Consider the following 13,867-nt stretch of genomic DNA (forward strand, 5'->3'; position numbering starts at 1 on the left):
ATCTGATGTGATTGGTCAAAAGACCAATTAGTGGAACAAGATCAGAATTGGCTGCCTGTGTATATGCAGGTGTTTTAAAAAAATGCTGTCCTACTTTACACATGCCTGGGAACTGAAGTCCAATGTTCTATCTATCCCAATCCTGTAATTTATTTTCTTTAGTTAAAAAACTACAATAGGTACTTCTAATCTAGGTGGTCTGTCATCCTAAAACAATAAAGAGTGGATCGTTTCCATGGAACCGCGTTTCGTTGCACCCTCCCATTCAGATTAAACTCGAGCTAGGCAGTCAGGCGGCTTCATACAACAACTCCCCATCACACGTCAGAGGCGGTTTCATTATTTAAAGTTGAATCAAGTGGAGAAGAAAGTTTTTGCGACAGAGACAACGTTGCCTAGCAGCTCATAGGCGGTGAAACTAGTTGTTTTGCACAGTTTATCACACAGTTCCTACGGATATAATTGTTCTAAATCAATTATGCCCCAGACTGTGACACTGAAGGGACCCTCACCTTGGGGTTTTCGACTGGTCGGTGGAAGGGACTTTAGTACACCGTTAACTATTTCGCGGGTATGTAACCTAAATGTGTTCCCATTTATTTATTATGTCAAAATACGATTGCTGTAGCCATTAATGCGTTGGGTCTAATGATTTTAATGTAATTTGTCACCACCCCTTATTGTGAATTGAGGTTGTATTTCGACAAAGAATAATACCAAAATTGATATACAAAGATAGCTTTTCTGGCAACGAGGCTGACGCATTTCACCGATCGACTGCCCGTCTCAATCCTTCTAAAACCACTGATTTAATTTGACTATTCACATCCAAGTGTCAACGTGATTGTGTTGTCAGCATATTCTCCGAGGCTCTAGATGATATTTTCGCAGTGTCCCGCCTACTCTAGCTCAAGACAGACGGTGAAGTAACGTTATCCACCGGCTCGTGCGTCGAAGTTTATTCAAGTGTGCCAGATTCACCACATTGTGCCGTTGTAGGGATGCGGTTTATTATCCCAAACACCCACAAATTGTGCATCTATTAGGTGTTGTGTTCACTTTCCATTTATCATACAAATAAGTGGTGGGGTCTTCTCGCATGGGAAGGTAGCCTAGTGTTGAATTAAGTGTAGCGTGCTACCATGCTTCATTGTGAAACGCGACGGTTGCTGTTAATTCTGCTCTGCCTTCATAGAGAATGGGCGCGTTCGAGTGGATCACTTTTGTTTAGTCGGTGACCATTGTTGGTCATAGCCTTTCTAAGTGTCGCATTATGGTTGTGTGCGCGACTTGCGACTGCATGAATTTAACAAAAATCAGGTGATCAAAGGACATGCAATTTCATTAAGGCGCCTTCAAGTCGCTTCAGTTGTTTCTCACCAACCACATCATGCAGCCATCACATGCATTGTGGGAGGCACTATTTGTCAACCAATCATTAGGGTGTTTTTGTTTGAGCCACACGAACGTGGCCAAATACGTGACAGAAACAGTAACCAACTCTGAGATTCTAAAACTACAGCAGATACAAATGAAAAGCGATAGACCTCTCTCTAACCAATGAATTGTACACACGTTATGTTTCCAGTTTGAGTGTGTAATATGGGGGTATAGAAAAGTTTATTTCGACATTTATACAGACACACTTTTATAACCAAAAGCAGCTATGTCAACCTGGACTCAGGCGTAGACGTAACATAGCAAAGGTAAATCGTGGACACTCCAATTAGTATATATTTCGTATGGTATGTATTAATTTATGGATGTCCATCATCCATTACGTATATGATACGAATGACTATTTGTATGATATGTTGCGAGTTGCAATTGTGCAATGTTACGAATTTGCGACACATGTTATGAATTCCAATTTGTTGTTGCTAAAGTTAGCTAGGTGGCTAACGTTAGCAATGTTAGGGGAAGGGTTAGCTAACATGCAAAGTAGCGAAAGTAGTAAGTAGTTGCGAAGTTGTTTAAATGCTAAAGTTGTCCATGATGAGATTCAAACACGCAATCTTTGGGTTGCTAGATGTTCGCATTGCCTTAAGTAACCTGCCTTATTTAACCATACCTAACATAACATATCATACTAATTTGAGTGTTCCGGATTTACATTTACTATGTTACGTCTGAGAGCAGGCTGGCTATGTTGATCTGAGCCGCCTTGCTGTTAGAAAACCACTACAGGGTCCAACTTTCGGCAGTCACAGATGCAGTTCCCCCGATTTAACTCGCAGACTTTAGTCTACTGTCGGCATCGTTAGGCTTACTGCTTGAACACACCCAACGATAGAGGACTCTAGGGCCCAAAAGCTTGTTTTAGCATAGGCAGTGCCCAATGACTGTATATGAATGGACAAGGCCATCGATCACGTGACTTCATTCCTATGTGAAGACAATTGCACATTGAAGCCAAATGAAGTGGGTTAAGATGGCATTTCATGGACCCATAAAATGCAAAGTTCGAGATACACCTGGATGTGACGTTGCAGGCTAGCTCAGTGCTGCCCCCTCATTGAGTAACTCAAGTTGAAGGCCGACCGGGGTACTGCAGGTTGACATTAGCAACTAAATTATCCTTCACTTCTGTGTGCGACGTTTAAATAACCGGTTCAAGGCCATCTGGTTTATTAGAAGCAGGTATTGGTACCATGATTGTCTTGGTATTTTTTTATTTTCGTTTATTTACACGAAGATTGACCATTTTACCATTCACTAGAATGGGAATCCTGTTTTCTGAAAACAATGCCTGCAGTACTGCGGTCGGCCTCAAACTTCCGTGGCATCAATGAGGGGGCTGTCGTTCTCCCCTGTTGAGGACTTTCACCATTTTGAAGTAGTCAACTTGGTGGGAATTCCTATGAGTTAAGGAATTATTATTATTACTGTCTAGGTCATCAGGAGGGATCAGCAAATGAATTGTACTTGTGAGTAAACATTCCATAACTGCAGGTGGCAGTAAATCGCCAAACTTGGCTTATACCTGTTCAAACAACACACTCCAGGTGGCAGTATGCACCCTTTCAGTTTGTTTACGAACTAATAGAAGTAGTAGAAGAAAATGGACTACTTCAAAATTGAGATGTCCTCAATGGCACTGCCTGTGCGCTCAGACACCATAATGAGACTGATACAATGAAGAGGCCTCTGTCATTCTGTCTGCTAAGATTACCCAAACAAACTTGCTACAGTGTTGCCACATGATGCAGGACAGACTGTCTATATTGGCTGTACTTTTTGCAACACCCACATTATGATATACTATTAACAAGACAGTAGCTTACTATGGGGTGTCACATATCAATATAATAGGCTATAATCATGTATAATATCTATATAATATATAAATGTTCGTAAGTGACCAAAAGCTCAAACAATCTTGTTTTACCTCAAAATATGGGTAAAGGGTCGATTCCAGCAGTGGATTTGGCATTAGCCAATGGTTGGTCTCAGTCAGGGTAAACTGTGATGGGCTCCTGGAGTGGGCCAGGCGTTGACATTTGTTTTTCATCAGAGATTGTGGTGCTGCTGAGGGATTCCAGGTGTTGTCTCAGCTGTAAGCTTCCAGACCCTTTAACTACCATTGCAACTAAGGGTGTAATTTTTTGATTCACGAGAGAAGACTGACTCAAGGTCAGCTAAATACCCTCTCATGTTCCAGGCCATTGACATAATTGCTTGGCCTAGTTGTTTTTTAAAGGGCTAACGAGCTTTCAGAGTTTACAGTACCTTGACTTTGTGCAATGTAAGGGCTGATCATCTGATATCATGACTGTGGTTTTCATTGTACCAAGACATTATTAGACTTTCTCAAATCTTCCTTAGGCCGGTTAGATCAATACCATACAGGGCCTCCTGTAGCTCAGTTGGTAGAGCATGGCGCTTGCAACGCCAGGGTTGTGGGTTCGATTCCCACGGGGGGCCAGTATGAAAAATGTATGCACTCACTAAGTCGCTCTGGATAAGAGCGTCTGCTAAATGACTAAAATGTAATACCCAAACTGCATTGTTGGCACTATAAAAAGACTATGATTGAAGCTTTGTCAGATTTTGCCAGATGTCACTAGTTGTTTGTGTCCCAAATGGTGGAAACTAGTGCACTAAATGGGGAAATAGGGTGCCATTTGGGATGTTAATCACAGGGTACAGTAGATCCAATGGTGCTTAAAAGATCAGACCCACTCCATAACACCAAGTCAGTGTCGTATGTAGTCAATTCCAACTTTTAAAAAAGTCATAATGGTGGGAAAGGAATCCAGCTGGGATCATCCAGGGCAACGGTTCTGAAGCCTGGTCCTGGGGACCCAAAGGGGTGCACATTTTTGTTTTTGCCCTAGTACTACACACCTTATTCACACCAATTCATCAGGCTTTGATGATTTTAATCAGGTGTTAGTGCTAAAGGTCAAAAAAATTGACCCCTTTGGGTCCCCAGGACCAGTCTTGAGAATCACTGATCCAGGGGGCTAGTTACAGTGAGGGGGAAAAAAGTATTTGATCCCCTGCTGATTTTGTACGTTTACCCACTGACAAAGAAATTATCAGTCTATAATTTTAATGGTAGGTTTATTTGAATAGTGAGAGACATAATAACAAAACAAAAATCCAGAAAAACGCATGTCAAAAATGTTATAAATTGATTTGCATTTTAATGAGGGAAATAAGTATTTGACCCCTCTGCAAAACATGACTTAGTACTTGGTGGCAAAACCCTTGTTGGCAATCACAGAGGTCAGACGTTTCTTGTAGTTGGCCACCAGGTTTGCACACATCTCAGGAGGGATTTTGTCTCACTCCTCATTGCAGATCTTCTCCAAGTCATTAAGGTTTCGAGGCTGACTTTTGGCAACTCGAACCTTCAGCTCCCTCCAAAGATTTTCTATGGGATTAAGGTCTGGAGACTGGCTAGGCCACTCCAGGACCTTCATGTGCTTCTTCTTGAGCCACTCCTTTGTTGCCTTGGCCGTGTGTTTTGGGTCATTGTCATGCTGGAATACCAATCCACGACCCATTTTCAATGCCGTGGCTGAGGGAAGGAGGTTCTCACCCAAGATTTGATGGTACATGGCCCCGTCCATCGTCCCTTTGATGCGGTGAAGTTGTCCTGTCCCCTTAGCAGAAAAACACCCCCAAAGCGTAATGTTTCCACCTCCATGTTTGACGGTGGGGATGGTGTTGTTGGGGTCATAGGCAGCATTCCTTCTCCTCCAAACACGGCGAGTTGAGTTGATGCCAAAGAGCTCCATTTTGGTCTCATTTGACCACAACACTTTCACCCAGTTCTCCTCTGAATCATTCAGATGTTCATTGGCAAACTTCAGACGGCCCTGTATATGTGCTTTCTTGAGCAGGGGGACCTTGCGGGCGCTGCAGGATTTCAGTCCTTCACGGCGTAGTGTGTTACCAATTGTTTTCTTGGTGACTATGGTCCCAGCTGCCTTGAGATCATTGACAAGATCCTCCTGTGTAGTTCTGGGCTGATTCCTCACCGTTCTCATGATCACTGCAACTCCACGAGGTGAGATCTTGCATGGAGCCCCAGGCCAAGGGAGATTGACAGTTCTTTTGTGTTTCTTCCATTTGCAAATAATCGCACCAACTGTTGTCACCTTCTCACCAAGCTGCTTGGCGACGGTCTTGTAGCCCATTCCAGCCTTGTGTAGGGTAACAATCTTGTCCCTGACATCCTTGGAGAGCTCTTTGGTCTTGGCCATGGTGGAGAGTTTGGAATCTGATTGATTGATTGCTTCTGTGGACAGGTGTCTTTTATACAGGTAACAAGCTGAGATTAGGAGCACTCCATTTAAGAGTGTGCTCCTAATCTCAGCTCGTTACCTGTATAAAAGACACCTGGGAGCCAGAAATCTTTCTGATTGAGAGGGGGTCAAATACTTAGTTCCCTCATTAAAATGCAAATCAATTTATAACATTTTTGACATGTTTTTCTGGATTTTTGTTGTTGTTATTCTGTCTCTCACTGTTCAAATAAACATACCATTAAAATTATAGACTGATAATTTCTTTCAGTGGGCAAACGTACAAAATCAGCAGGGGATCAAATACTGTTTTCCCTCACTGTTTATGCTACGATATATCTATTGTTATTCAATTGCTGCTGCTGCTCTAGTATTCCCGGCTTGCTATTAATCACATTCACTGCATTCCTGCTATACCGCACCATGAGTGTACGTACTACACCATATGTAGTACTGATGTAGCAAGGTTACAATGAGGTCCAAATGTCCCTATGTGGATTAAACCAAACCCCCACATGGTTCAAGCTCAGTGTATGAAAAAAAATATGTATGCACTCACTAACTGTAAGTCGCTCTGGATAAGAGTGTCTGCTAAATGACTAAAATGTAAAATGTAGCCAAATAGGAAAGAGTGGAGTGGACATGCCTAACCGGCGAGATACTTCAGCGTTTTTCCATCCAAGTGCTGAGCGGCACTCTATTTTACAGAGGGCAGATTCCCCTGTGCATATCTGAGTTCATGATCTAGAACACCTGCACTCTGAGACAGTGAACGTTATGGGTCCCAGTACACAGTCCTGATAGCAGCAGCTGGTTTGTAGCTAAAGGTGCTAATTTCCTGAGGTTGGGCAATTAGGCTGGAGTTGATGAATGTGAAGTCCATAGGAGTTGTGCATCTAAATTGCCAGCCAGGTCACTGATGGATTTGCCAAAGCATTTTAAAGGGATGTGCAGAAAATAGCAGTAGTGGGATAAAACCTTGTTAAATCAATGTAAATTCAGCTCTCATGCAAGAGGTGACACAAGTGTTCAGCTAATGGTGCCACTTCAAGCATTTGTCCTCTTGGACAGTAGTTCACTGCTCCATGTCATGTAAATGTGGTCCTCTGTAGCTCAATTGGTAGAGCATGGCGCTTGTAACGCCAGGGTAGTGGGTTCGATCCCCGGGACCACCAATACGTAAAAATGTATGCACACATGACTAAGTCGCTTTGGATAAAAGCGTCTGCTAAATGGCTTATTATTATTATTATTATTATTATATTAAATGAATACAAAAATGTGTGTTAAGGATTATTCACAAGTTTCCTTTGGTCGCTCCAAACTGTATGACTTGTTTGGTCCTGAGAATGGATGATTCCCAGCTAATACAGAACTTTCCCGTAACGTTCCCTAAAGGTTATATTTGGGTTATTTGACAACTTTCCCACAACGTTCTGGGAAATATTTGTTGGCTAGGTAGACGATACAGTTGTAGTGGGCCTACACACTGATGCCAAGGTCAGATCCTGTTCATAAGGTCTATACTTATCGAGCCTTTACAAACCATTGTCTTGTGTATTTTCTCTACTGAATGTGACTGAGGTCACTGACGTTTACTCCTTATCAGAGATGTATTATCGCAGAGTAGATAAAGCTGTAGTCTTCAGTACTTGACTCCCAATGTCTGTTTCCTCCTTTCAAATGCAAGGAGAGGTTTACTTCACTGACATTTGGACTCTGTTATATTTTCCTTTCCTCTGAAGGTCTTTTAAGAGATAAGGATGTATCTACCAGGCAGTATAATCTTTTTTTCTATTTTTTTTATTTTAATTTTTTCTTCCTTCTCCTGGTTCTTCCCAAGTTTAATTTACAGGCCTTTCTTGTTAGCTTGCTGTTTTATGATCGGTTTCCCTAACACCATAGTGCTGAACACATTGTCTCTGTGCCCCTAATCTTTGTCTCTGTGCCGCATACCTAAGAGCCATGTGGTTTACAGCCAAATGAGATTTACTTACATTTTGTCGGCCAATATTTTCCTGCAGCCATTTCCAGCACTTGAGGCATTCAACATGGTTTCAATTACCGTCATGCAAATTACAAATTCATTTATACAATTCTAGCACATGCGGTACTACTCAGTAAAGCGTCATAAATAAAATACATGGATATTGGTCAATGGACCGCAAGGAGTGGACTTATTTGCAAAGGACAGACATTTAGCTACACCAATTGGATTCAGAGCGTTACTCAATGACTAACGCCAATGGTGGTATACGAAGCGTAGTATGCGACTGCATCCCTCTGCTGTATTGAAGTTCAAGCGCGCTCTCCCTGGCTTTGCCTTCTCATTAGAGAGAGCCAATGTATTTACTCAACAGCTGCTCCATTGTTTATGGCACTGGCACATTTAAACTCCTTTGTAAGTGTGCGACAATCAAACGGCATTGGGAATTTTGTAACCTAGCAAGTAATGGTTTTCCCTAAGTGTCACCATGGTCTCCATCATCCAACAAGCAAGCAAACAAAAGTAGTTGTTTGTCCGGTTGCCAGCCTTATTCGTCTATTTCACCATGTGAGCCTTTTTATGTAGATCGGGCCCACAGGGCAAAACTGTTCAGATGAATGCTGCTGTACTGTGGCACACGATGACACTACACAATACTTTGACCCTGCCCTATTTCACACCTCACCAAGCACTGTTGATCCTGCTGTTTCCAAGCAACATACTGTACGTTGGGGGACTCGCTCAGTCTTTGGCAGGCCCCATGGCCTTTCTGTGTGACATTAAAATGTAATATGCTAACCACTGACTGAATGTGTTACTGATTAACTGTGTCATTGTGTGAAGGGACCATGTTCTGGAGTGACTCATTGTTTTAGATTGCTCAAGCAATGCACTGAATATGCATTCAATTGATTTCATAAAATTTGCCTAAGAAGGGATCTGGACTCTGAACCTTTCACCAAACACCCTCCATACATTTAAACAGGGACTGGTTGTTGTACTAATAGCTTCAGTATAGTGTTTGTGTGAATGCATCTGAGCGTGTGTTCTGGATAATTAAAGGCCTGTTGTAAGGGAGCATGAGGGAGTCTCGTATGGATGGCCATTTATGCCTGGACCCTAGTCTTTGTCCCTCCTGCACCGTGACATCATCCACATCATCCACAATACACCTCTGTTTTCTCAGGAGCAGTCAGACCCCACGGCAGTGACCCCTACGTTTACCGGGACTGCCTGTGACCGGAAGGGGAGTCAGAGGCTGTAAATTAGGCATTCCACACTGAAACACTCGTCTCGGCTATTAGTTTTTCATGGACCATGAATTTATGTGCTTTTCCTCTTAAAGCAAAGCACTGCTCAGTGTGCCGGCCTGCTCTCCTGCTGCGGAAGCGCTTGTTCTCCATAGATATTGTGAAGTGCTATAAATCAAACTCGGTCCTGTGTCACCCCCCAACACATTTCAGTTTTTGCCCTAGCACTACACAGCTGATTCAAATCAGCTGTGTAGTGCTAGGGCAAAAACCAAAACGTGCACCAAGGTGGGGCCCCAGGACTGAGTTTGGGGAATCCTGCTTTAGATCATCTGCAGGTCATTTTAAATGTTCATTTGAGCTGCCAGTGTTTCAATATTGATGCACAACAAAATGTTACTATTTCCAGGGTAAGCGATTTAATTTGCGTAATTTAAGACATTAACATTGTTTTCAGTCCATGTTCTCAAATTATTAAACTGTCGGCTGCCATTTATTTATAATGGGCTGTGTCCAAATGTTATTTTAAGACAATTGTGTTCCAACCATTGGCCCAAATGATAATCTATCCTAATGTAACTTGCAGACAGCATTCAGAGTAATGGGCCATATTATGAGATCAAGTTGCGATTTGCTCTGTTATGAAGTGAGAGCTGTGAAAGCACAACACTTAAAGAAATTGATTACAGGAAAGTGACACGTCTGGAGCACCATTAGTTCTATGACGACCCACTAAACATCTTCACTCTGATTGGTTATGGTTCGGTCCAACAAAGTTTACATGTCACACGGGAGGTAAAATATTGCATTCATCCATGCGTGTTATAGAGAAAGCATGTTGATGGCCACCCCTCTTTTATACTGAGTATATCATGTACAATTATAATTAATAAGCTTTGTTTAACTGATTGAACAACTTTTCTTTTTTAAACAAGTAATATTTTTCATTTCACTTACATTTCCATTACATGAAATCCAAATAAAAATCCATTTAAATTATAGGAAAAACGCGAAGGGGGATGAATACTTTTGCAAGGCACTGTTTATCTAGAGTGAGGGATCATAGAGGAACATGCACTGTATCTGCACTGATCACAGGGTTGGTTAATGCTGGAGACCCCACGTGTATCCACAGAGTTGGGTAAATCTGCCTTTTCCTACCAGGCCCCTATCATGTGGAATAATCTCCAAGGAATGTTTCATTTGGGTGTGTAGTCTCAGGGTCAGTTTAGGAGAAAGGGATTTTTACATTGATAAATGTGTTTTATTTTGTTTGATTTGTTTGTGTATATAATATTTGCTATTTTATTTAATTTTGTGTTTTAAATTGTGTATACATCTTATTTTCTGTATTGTTCCCATGGCACATTTACAAATGAGATCTAGGTCTCTGTGTTTTTCCCTGGTTAAATAAATAAATCTGTGTTAGACAGGTCTTATTTGAGGGCCGTGTGTTTTCTGATGGACAGCACTCATGGGCTGGGTGCGTCTCAAATTACACCCTATTCCCTATACAGTGCACCACTTTTGACCAGAGCCCTATGGGTCCTAGTAGCAGGGAATTGGGTGGACACCTGTTGACGTCCTGTAGATTTGGGTGGTATGATGACAATTTTATTTTATGTAGGGCTTAAAAATAGTGAGGCACATTTTGTCTTCCACTGTTGAATTTCATTGTTTTAGAACCTGCTTGTCATATCATGGTGGCTATCAATGCTTTGACACTAATTTCACACACTTTAAGTGGCTGCTTGCTCATTTTGCTGTGTCACTCACTGCTGCTAGCATTAGGATATGTAAACCTATAGTCCTAGCATTACAGTGTGAATAGACTGACAATATTATTGTATTTTGGTTGGGTGTGGCACGTCCACCCTAATATGTTCTCTTTGTCTATCTTTGTTTGGTGGTTAGGTAACACCGGGCAGTAAGGCAGCACAGGGGGACCTGTGTCCTGGAGACACTATCCTGGCCATCAATGGGGACAGCACAGAGACCATGACACACATGGAGGCCCAGAACAGGATCAAGGCCTGCATGGGGGAGCTCACACTGGCCATCAGCAGGTACGTCTACATGGCACTGTCTGAGTCCCAAATGGCACCCTACCCTACCACCTACATAGCTCTGGTCAAAAGTGGTGCATTATATAGGGAATAGGGTGCTATTTGGTAACGCAGCCTTCAGACACTATACTGACCTCAAAACGATCGTCTCCTAAAGTTGTTTTTTAGAGGGTTAACCAGACAGCATTGACAAGGTCTTAATTGGAATGAATGAATAAATGAATGATACAGTACATTAGATTTAATTGTCCGATGCAGCCATATATTGCTCTTTTCAGTCACATGGAAGCCAGTCAAAGTGATCAATTCTCTACCCCCCACAGAGCACTCTTGCATCACATTCATTAAGGCGTACACATTGTGGCACAGCATGGCCTCTGAAATGGACCATTGGATTGATATTGTATATTCATCCTATCATGATGGGTGAAACGTGTCTTTCCACTGCTTACACCGATGTATACTTCTTAGTTCAGGACCATTTGGGATGAGTCATTTGGTGTTGGGAAGGACAGGAGCAACATGTTGTAATGCAATATAGTTATCTAATCTCTAATCCAAAGAAAATCGTCAGGCTAAACAGCCATTTGGAACGGAAAACTCAGTAATGGAGATAAAGCAGAGTGGAAGATTATATAACCCAATGGCGGGTTTGAAATTCTCAGATGTGAAGAGTAGCTGGCTACTGCGGTTTGGGATGACAACAGATCCAGGATGAAAATGTCCTCCTCCTGAGTAGTAAAGTGAAGCGTAGGCCCAGAATTGTACTACGCTTCAGCCTGGAGAATGCAATGGAAAGGAGAATCAGCCTAAATTCCACATCCATGGGTAACCTGATCCATCAAATGAGCAGAAGTCATGGAGTTGTTTGAGCTCAATGTTTTATCCTGTCAGAAGAAACTTTCCACTTTCGTGTGTAGAATGTGCTTTCCCCGAAACGCTCCGGCCTCTGAGAACCGGTCCATTTATCATACTGAGCGTTAAGCGCTATATCCACATAGGAGTAGTAAATGTACAGTTGAAGTCGGAAGTTTACATACGCTTAGGTTGGAGTCATTAAAACTTGTTTTTCAACCACTCCACAAATTTATTTTTAACAAACTATAGTTTTGGCAATGACACAAGTCATTTCTCCAATAATTGTTTACAGACAGATTATTTCACTTATAATTCACTGTATCACAATCCCAGTGGGTCAGAAGTTTACATACACTAAGTTGACTGTGCCTTTAAACAGATTGGAAAATTCCAGAAAATTATGTCATGGCTTTAGAAGCTTCTGATAGGCTAATTGACATCATTTGAGTCAATTGGAGGTGTACCTGTGGATGTATTTCAAGGCCTACCTTCAAACTCAGTGCCTCTGCTTGACACCTTGGGAAAATCAAAAGAAATCAGCCAAGACCTCAGGAAAAAAAATTGTAGACCTCCACAAGTCTGGTTCATCCTTGGGCGCAATTTCCAAACGCCTGAAGGTACCACGTTCATCTGTACAAACAATAGTATGCAAGTATAAACACCATGGGACCACACAGCCATCATACCGCTCAGGAAGGAGACGCGTTCTGTCTCCTAGAGATTAACGTACTTTGGTGTGAAAAGTGCAAATCAATCCCAGAACAACAGCAAAGGACCTTGTGAAGATGCTGGAGGAAACGGGTACAAAAGTATCTATATCTACAGTAAAACGAGTCCTATATCGACATAACCTGAATGGCCGCTCAGCAAGGAAGAAGCCACTGCTCCATAACTGCCATACAAAAGCCAGACTATGGTTTGCAACTGTACATGGGGTCAAGGATCATACTTTTTGGAGAAATGTCCTCTGGTCTGATGAAACAAAAATATAACTGTTTGGCCATAATGACCATCGTTATGTTTGGAGGAAAAAGGGGGTAGCTTGCAAGCCGAAGAACACCATCCCAACCGTGAAGAACGGTGGTGGCAGCATCATGCTGTGGGGTGCTTTGCTGCAGGAGGGACTGGTGCATTTCACAAAATAGATGGCATCATGAGGAAGGAAAATTGTGGATATATTGAAGCAACATCTCAAGACATCAGTCAGGAAGTTAAAGCTTGGTCGCAAATGGGTCTTCCAAATGGGCAATGACCCCAAGCGTACTTCCAATGTTGTGATAAAATGGCTTAAGGACAGCAAAGTCAAGGTATTAGACTGGCCATCACAAAGCCCTGACCTCAATCCTATAGAACATTTGTGGGCAGAACTGAAAAAGCGTGTGCGAGCGACTTACAAATTGGTGAATTCACCTTATGATAGCCAGTGGGACAACCACTTTACAATTATTATTTTTCAATAAAAAAAATTGAGTATTTTTAATCGTCATTTTTTAAAATTTTATATACATATTTTTCTGAGGGGGGGAGAAGGATTACTTTTATACTATCCCAGGTATTCCTTGAAGAGGTAGGGTTTCAAGTGTCACCGGAAGGTGGTCAGTGACTCCGCTGTCCTGGTGTCGTGAGGGAGCTTGTTCCACCATTGGGGTGCCAGAGCAGCGAACAGTTTTGACTGGGCTGAGCGGGAACTGTGCTTCTGCAGAGGTAGGGGGACCAGCAGGCCAGAGGTGGAAGAACGCAATGCCCTCGTTTGGGTGTATGGAATGATCAGAGCCTGAAGGTAAGGAGGTGCCGTTCCCCTCACAGCTCCGTAGGCAAGCACCATGGTCTTGTAGCAGATGCGAGCTTCAACTGGAAGCCAGTGGAGTGTGCGGAGGAGCGGGGTGACGTGAGAGAACTTGGGAAGGTTGAACACCAGACAGGCTGCAGCGTTCTGGATGAGTTGTAGGG

The 13,867-nt window shown here is 42.4% G+C and overlaps 1 protein-coding gene across 1 annotated transcript in view; it reads left to right on the forward strand.

Annotated features, from left to right (window-relative positions):
* Positions 1-251: 251 nt before the first annotated feature.
* The window catches only part of LOC121579224 (PDZ and LIM domain protein 4), a 48,640-nt gene continuing 35,024 nt past the window's right edge, over positions 252-13,867 (forward strand). The window contains exons 1-2 of the mRNA XM_041893625.2: positions 252-571; positions 10,908-11,059. Coding sequence (XP_041749559.1) covers positions 479-571; positions 10,908-11,059 — 245 coding nt within the window. The 5' untranslated portion in view covers positions 252-478. The remainder of the gene's footprint in view (positions 572-10,907; positions 11,060-13,867) is intronic.

Source organism: Coregonus clupeaformis, chromosome 13, assembly GCF_020615455.1.
Source record: "Coregonus clupeaformis isolate EN_2021a chromosome 13, ASM2061545v1, whole genome shotgun sequence".
Taxonomy (NCBI): domain Eukaryota; kingdom Metazoa; phylum Chordata; class Actinopteri; order Salmoniformes; family Salmonidae; genus Coregonus; species Coregonus clupeaformis.